This window comes from Vicia villosa, unplaced genomic scaffold (genome assembly GCF_029867415.1).
Source record: "Vicia villosa cultivar HV-30 ecotype Madison, WI unplaced genomic scaffold, Vvil1.0 ctg.003182F_1_1, whole genome shotgun sequence".
In the NCBI taxonomy this organism is placed as follows: domain Eukaryota; kingdom Viridiplantae; phylum Streptophyta; class Magnoliopsida; order Fabales; family Fabaceae; genus Vicia; species Vicia villosa.
Genome location: NW_026706131.1, coordinates 144251 through 152525, shown reverse-complemented (window position 1 = coordinate 152525; position 8275 = coordinate 144251). Strand labels below are relative to the sequence as shown.

The following is an 8275-nucleotide window of genomic DNA, read 5'->3' as shown; positions in this document are numbered from 1 at the left end:
TTATTGGTAGTAGTGAGAACCCACTGCAGCTCTGTATTCCAATCTTGAGGAGTATGCTTGATATCGATCTAGTTCAGAATGGTTTTCCATATATCATTAACAGCAATGCATTGAAAGAATAGACGTGGAATAGATTCAGAAGCAAGATTACATAAGCTACAGACAGGATCTTGAATAAATCCAAACTGGATGAGTCTATCCTTGGTTGGAAGTCTTCCATGGAATAACATCCAAGTGGTGATCATGGCCCGAGGTCTAGCAGAGTTATGTTGCAACAGGTATCTCCAAGGTACCCTTAGAATATCATCAACAAGAATATCATAGACCTGTTTCATACTGAATTTCTGCTTTGCTATCATATTGTTCCATAACACCTGGATCCTTGTAATATTCTCTCTCTGCAGCATTATAGCCTAGAAAATCCAGGACCAAGAACTACTAGGCTCCATATCCATCACATGAGTCCCCTTTAGATAATATATATGAATCCACGTTACCCATAAATTATCAGCTTTCCTATATATATTCCAAAGGCACTTAAGCATAGTCACTTGATTCCAAATAGAGAGGCTGATAATATTGAGCCCCCCACTACATCTATGTCTACATACAGTGTGCCATGCTGTTGGGCTTTTCCCACTCTTATCATTTTTACCTATCCATAAAAAAGTTCTGTAAATAGTATCTATCTTGGCAAGGACAAACTTTGGCAAAAGAAAACATTGCAGCCAGTACTGAGTTATGGCAAAATAAATACTCTGGATGAGTTGAACTCTACCTGCATAGTTGAGTAGCTTTGATGTCCAATGTCTCACTCTACCAACTATTTTCTCAATCAGTGGAAGATAGTGAATGATGTTCAGCCTTTTGCTAGTCAATGGAACACCAAGATATTTTACTGTTAACTTACCTTCCTCAAATCCAGTGATCATCTTTATGGCATCTTTGGTGGTAATATCCACTCCTCCACAAAACAACTTGCACTTTTGAGGATTCATGGTCAGACCTGTAGACATAGAAAAAGCATTGACAGTAGAGAGTAGCATAGCTACAGAATTAGAATCTCCCCTACAGAACAACAGGATATCATCAGCAAAAATCAGATTAGACAATCCCAACTTCTCACATTTAGCATGGAAATTGAAATTGTGATTCATTTGCATCTTAACAATTAGCCTGTTCTAGTACTCCATAACAATCACAAAAAGCAAGGGGGAGATAGGATCCCCATGCCTAATACCTCTACATGCTTGCATAGATTGAGTCAGCACTCCATTCACATTAAGCACATAAGAAACAAATGTCATAGTAGCCACTATCTAGGATATGAAGGTACTAGGTATGTCCAATTCATACATGATATTCCGAAGAGGCTTCCAATTAACCATATCATAAGATTTTTGGAGATCCAATTGCATCATACACCTTGGAGTTCCATGTTTTCTCCCATATCCTTTAATAAGTTCATAAGCAATCAAAATGTGGTTGTGGATATGCTGGCCATAACTAAAAGCTGCTTGACACTTGTTAATAAGAAACTGCATAACCTGGCCCAGTCTATCAGTTAGAATTCTGGATATTATCTTGTAGAAGGTTGTGCAGGCAGCTATTGGCCTATAGTCCTTAATACTACTGGCTGTAGGGCTCTTAGGAATTAAAGTCACTATAGTTTTGTTGAACTATTTGTGCATTACACCTTGGTCAAAAAACTCATGAATGGCAACCACCACATCATCCTTGATAATATGCCAACTAGATTTGTATAATCTAGCCCCATAACCATCAATGCCTTGACTTTTCTTATCTCCTATACCCTTTAACGCTTTGTCAATTTCCTGCATGGTGACTTTTCTCTGAAGAAACTCCCTCTGGTCCCAGCTAAGCTGCTTGCTTTTCCTCATGGATTCAATATCAATCTGGGCAAGCTTTGGGCTCTCAGCACCCATAAGGTTACCATAGAACTCAGTAATTTCCTGCTCAATGTCATCTTGCTTGGTTATAGTGGTTCCATCAGACTTCCTAAGCATAGGTCCTTTTAGAAATCAACAAAAAGCCATTTTTCGTCAAGAGCCATATCTTCAAAATAAAATCTCCAAATGCAAAAAAAGGTTTCAAAGGGGGTTGTAGAGGACATCCTGGGCTTTTCAAAAGGTACAAAAACATTTCCATGTGAGTAAAATTGGGTGAGTTATGATCAACATAAGTTGGGTAAAATTTGAGAAAAGTATGAAATCCTAAGTGGCAAAATGCAAACTTTTGAGTATTGGGTCTTTGGTATTGGACTTTCCACGTGACATTAAGCTTAAAAGAAGCCCAGAGATCAATTGATATTTATTTTATGGTTTTATTCCATTTATTTTTGAATTTATTTACTTAAATTCAATTTAAATAAAATAAAATCCAAATAAATCATAACTTGATGCTCAAGGACCATGTGATTTATTTTAAAAAATCATTTGATCAGATTAAATCATCATCTAAAGGCCAAGAAATCGTGAGAAAAGTGCAAGAAATAGATTTGAATAAAAAATAGTAATTTTCCATGCAAGAATCAAATCAAATTTTTTCTTCAATTATCATTGATTCCTTTCCAATTCTTTTTACCCTAATTCTACCCTCTATATAAACACAACATCCTCAGCATCAAAACTGACAAAAATATCCTAAGCAAAGAACCATTCCAAAACCTACAAAATTTCAAAATACAAGTCCGAATCGTATTCCTTGGTGCAGCCACTCTCAAGCCAAACCAATCATCTTAACATTCTCTTAAGGTATCAAAGGGTAGGTATTGGCCAAAGGACATGCTTTGAAACGTTCAGAATACACACATCATGAACATGTTCTTCATCCATGGTGGAATTTTTGTTTCTTGATTATTGTTAGATTTTAATGTAAACTAATCATTCTAATGTGTTTTTGAGGTCATATGTAATAGTTTTGGATGGTGGTTTAGGCGTTTGAATGTGTTGTTTTATAAACACCATGGTTAGGGTATAAAACTTGCTCCCTTTCATTTTCGCCCCTACAGCAAGCTTCAAGCCAAATAAATCCCACCATCGTAATCGTGATACCTTAATTAAGTAGTCGGGGTGCTTAGATTGTTTGTTAAATGTTGTTTCGGTGAAATTTGATTTAGCAAGTGTAGCTACGAATGAAACATTAGCTAAATCGTAAAATTGTGGTTATTGCATGAATTTTAAATCTGCAAGTTTAGCCACGAGGAAACCGTAGCCAAAATCCTAGCAAAATTCGTAGCAGTTTTTGTGCCTATAATGATAGAAGAAGAAGGACACGCGCATCGCTTGGGTTAGTTGGTCAGCAAAGTCAAATCCTCCCTCCACCCATGAGTGGTCGCGAATGCAATCAGGGGGCCCACATTGACTGAACTTTGAATTCTGCCCTTGTTATTTACCTTTTATATTTTATATTTTTTGGGTTATTTTTTATCAACAAAAACGCACAGCCCTGATGGTGACGCGGGAGTGGCCATGAGTTAGGGAACCTTGGTTCGAACCCAGGCGAGACCCTTTGCAACTTCTCTTTTTCCATTCTTTTTATTGTAACTAATCCCATTAACACTTAATTAATCATTAACATAAGAATTAGGTTAAAATCAACTGATTTATGTTTTAATATGTTTCTTTTCTAACTAATTTAACTTTGTTTAGGATTAGGTATTAATTTAGTTTTTTTTCTTCATAAAAACACAAAAAAGGATATTTGTTTTAGTTTGATTTTTTTTATGCAACATAAATTTTTTTAATTAACTTAATAAATTAGGATTTAGATTATTTTTAGGATAAAAATAGTTAGACATAGGTTTTTAATCAATTAATTTTTATTTTGTACATATTTAATTATAATTAAATAGTTAATTAGGATTAGTTTGATTAATTAGTAATCAGTTAAAAAATGGATTTTCCTAACCCTAATTCCATTCGTCTCTCTTCCTCCAATATTTTCTCGACTTCTCGAATTACCCGGTATCTATTTATTCGCATATTTTTATAATTATGTAATTGTTTCGAGGTTGTAATAGTAATTAGGTATTTAATTTTCGCACCTTTATTTTTTGCAATTTTTTATAATTATGTAATTGCCTATGATTTGTAATAGTAATTAGGGTTTTTATCTTTTCGCACCTCCTATTATGCACCTTTCCCAAAGCCATGTGTAATACGGTGAACTGACTTTTATGATCGAAAAATGTACGGTTAAGCATGAGTCTCCACCGACTTTTATTTTATCCAAATATCGGAAAGGCTAAAAGAACAGGAAAATACCTTTTAAAAAGATTTTGAGTTCGGGGGGTAATTTATGCAAAGGGAAGGTTTAAAAAGCACCCTTTGCATCCATGGTTTTCCATGGGCTCTTAATTGCTTTGCTCGTTTTCGAAACAAAAAAGTTTTAGAAATGTAGAAGAAGAAGAAACACGGACTTTAGCTCGTAAATGAGCGTAGCCTTGAAAGTGTTTAGAAAATAGTAGAAAGATGTTTTTAAACCTGAGCATGCAATTAAGGGCAAATTACCTGGTTAGATGAAAAATGTTCTTTTAGCCTTTCAGGGTGAAAGGGTCTATCCAAGCCATAAGAGGGCAGGAAGCCTTTCATTTGGAGATTGAAGGGTCGTCGAGTTATCGTTCGCCTTAAAACTGTCCCATGCCATAGAGAAGGCAGGTAGTCTAAAGGGAAGGATCAGAATAGCCTTTTCGTAGGCAGCCAGAAGATACCTCAGCCTTTTTCGTAGGCAACTTCCGAGGGTCGAGGTCATATTAGTGTATCGAAGGCAGCATCATTAGGGTCGTATGACCTTTGTATTTATCGATGCAGCATGGCTGAGGTATCCTCGTATTCGAGGGACATGGCTATTCTGCAAAAACACAAGGCAACAAGGCAACAGAGAGGTTACCCCAAAAGGGTGCGTGTGTGCAACAATCACGTGATCATATTCAATTATATTATCTTATAATTAGGTGATTCTAATTCAGTTCAGAGTTACACGGAAATTGTAACCAGCGGAGGAAAGGGGAATTGAAACCAACGGGATATAATTAAAATAAAAGGTTTAACACAAGTAATAATTGAGATAGAGTTTAGGGTTACCAATATCCGAGCTTTGGCGGTTAGTAAACTCTGAAAATTAGGGGAAAGAAAATAAAACATAGATGAGTGTATTATCAGTTCAGAGGCTAACCCTAATAAAAATAAAGGATAAAGAAATTAATAATAAATAAATAAATAAATAAAACACTTAGCTTTGCATTTGAATTTGATCTGACATGGTTGACGGTCGGAGGAAGCCTCAAGGTTAACCCTGAAAGTGGCAAGGCAAAGGCAAAAAAATAGATGAGTGCATGCATAGTTCAAATAGATGTTAAAAGGGCAAACCCTAAAAATAAAAAGAAACAGAATAAACTTAAAAATTAAATTAAATACTTAGCTTCAATTGACAGGTTGATGGGCAAAGGTTCGCCCAGGCCCGGCCCTAGGGGTAGGCAAACAAGGCCTTTGCCTAGGGCCTCAACTTTTTCTTACCTATACCAATGGAAATGTGTTCTTTTATACACTGAATCAATACTCTCTCAACTTTTTCTTACTTATACTAATGGAAATGTGTTCTTTTATACACTGAATCAATACTCTTTGTTTTTTATCTGATGCACTTTTCAATGCGTCGTGTGAAACTATCAATGTGCTTATGTGCAATAATTACTGAGCTTTATTATGCTTTGTGTCTTCAAAATACAAGTAAGAACAACAATGATTAAATTATTTTAATTGATAATAATGATTACGGTATCACGTGAATTTTTATTTTGAAGTAGATGTTTAAATTTTAATTATATTAATTCTTCAACAATGTTATATTGGCCAGAGTAACTTTATATGAAATAATATCTTAACAATTAAGTTGTATTTTATTTTATTTTTACATTTTAGCCTTAATTTATAATCTTTTATTTTATTTATTTATTTGTATACTTGGAATACTCTTTTATTTTAGTTTAAAGTAATACCAACTAGAATATTTAAACAAGTTAAGCTAAAACTTAAAAATTTGTTTAAAAATTAAAATTTATGATCACACAATAAAATCAAATAAATTGATTTTAAAATAATTTAATGAATGACTTTTTAAAACAGAATATTAGTTTGAATAAAATAATAATAATTTTATAAAATATATTTTAAAAACCTATTTTTTGAATTCGCCTTAGGCCTCAACATGGCTTGGGCCGGCCCTGGGTTCGCCTCAAGCCTTAAGCATTGAATCTGATCATCAGAGAATTGACAAAAATATAAGTGTAGGAAGAGTTCTATTGACGAGGAAATTAAACCCTAATCACATAAAATAAATAACAATAATAATAAAAGAAGGGTTTAGAACTTAGCTTCGTTCTTTTGACGTGGCGCGTAGTCGGAAGGCATCTGGAAAGACAACCCTGAAAAGGCACAGAAAAATAAATATATTCAGTGTAGGGAAAGCTCTCGTAAACCCTGATTAGGATTCAAATTGATTAAGTTTAATAGAATAAATAAAATGAATTTAATTAATCATTGGTTTTTCAACCTGATTAATTAAATCAGTGGTAATCAAGTCAATTAATAAAAATATCTAGGATTAATTAAATGGTTTAAACTGTTAACTTAATCATTTAATCACATAAAAATTATTATTAGAAAAAAACTTAATCAAATTAATTATTTAATTAAAATAAATGTTTGTCAAAATAAATAATTTTATGAGAAGAAAGAAAGAAAAAAAAAAGAAAGTTTAAGAAAAGGTTTTCTTAGAAAAACCATATAAAAAAAAGGGTTCATAGAATAAAAAAGATAGATAATAGTCAAAGAACATGAGAAAACTTAGCTGAGATCAGATGTTGTACGCTTGTGAGTGTCCATGGTGGACCTTCAATCCCAGTTCGCTGGGTCCGAGTTAGAAGGAATCGTATGGCTTAGGATGGAGAGTGCACCGTTACCATACATATATTAAAGGCACTGGATCTGCAAACTTGTTAATGCAAAGGAATAAAGAAAAATAAAAGCGTTGCACGCGGGGATCGAACCCCTGCTTGGATTGTGACTGGTGTACATCCTTCACCACTCGTTCCATGATCGCTTGCTGATAATGTCACCCACGCCAATAATTATATACAGTATTAAATGAATAAATTTTAAAAAAAACAATGCTGCGCGCCCCAGCTTGCCTTCGTCCCCAACCTTCTCTTCCTGAAATCTGTGCCCATGGTTTTCTCTTGTTCGTCGCCATAGCCCTGCAATCCACCAGTACACACCATACACCATATAAATCTTAAATAAAAGCATGGTTCGATTACCCGATCTTCCCTAAGTGCGATGGTGCAGTTAATTTGATTCAATTTTGTCTACAGCTCAAAGCCCCAAAACGAAACTTAGAACCCTAGCCATGGTGAAAACCTGTACCTGCGCCCAAACCGAAATCAAAGCATACAAGAATCATAGAAATCATGTTAGGAATACAAACATGTGATCAATTCACGTTGAAAACTCATGTAACTATGAAATCGCGAATAAAAAAATGAAGGAAAAGAACACTGCAATTTCATGTTTCTAGATGCTTCACTCGTTTGCAGGGGCATGGGACGATTCAGAAGATCATCGGGAAGCTATTGGACACCTTTGTTTAAATGGAACCGGGCTGGGGATCTGTTTTTCGCCTCCTTGAATATCACGATTTTCAAGCTTTTCCAAGGTTCATGAGGCTGCCGAAATCCTCTTGTCCAGAAAAGAAAAAATACCCCCTTTGCTGATTAGGATTCGATATATATATAGAGATGGATTTAGGTTACCAAATTTGTTTGAACCAAGAGATTGTGTTTGATTTTGAAATAGGTATAAAAAGTTTCCATTCTAAATTTCAATCAATACCAATCAAATCTTCAACCATCATCACACGATTCTTTGAGTTTTTAGAGCTGGTTCTTAAAATGATTGGAGAATCTCTAAATATTTTCCCTATTTAATTATGAATTTCTTTAATCTAATTATGAATATATAAAAGAATAAATTCACAATTAAAATAATAAAAATCATAAAATAGGAGGGAATTAATTTATGGGCCTCTTATGGTCTTGAGTTCACGTGGGTACTTGAAAATAGAGGCCCAATGCTAAGAAACTCAAGATCTCTCAATTAAAATTTCATGACTTTCTTGATTTTTTTCCCAACTTCTATCAATCATATCTCCTTCAATATTTGTCACATGAAGATGTTCTAGGTTTTTTTTGGAAAGA

The 8275-nt window shown here is 34.2% G+C and overlaps 1 protein-coding gene across 1 annotated transcript; it reads right to left on the bottom strand.

Annotated features, from left to right (window-relative positions):
- Positions 1 to 318: 318 nt before the first annotated feature.
- LOC131640502 (uncharacterized) lies at positions 319 to 2027 on the bottom strand. The gene is made up of 4 exons (XM_058910900.1): positions 1728 to 2027; positions 1357 to 1646; positions 911 to 1068; positions 319 to 413 (listed from the first exon to the last, which is right to left on the bottom strand). Exons 1-4 carry the CDS (start codon positions 2025 to 2027, stop codon positions 319 to 321), a joined length of 843 nt encoding a protein of 280 aa, XP_058766883.1.
- Positions 2028 to 8275: the final 6248 nt, after the last annotated feature.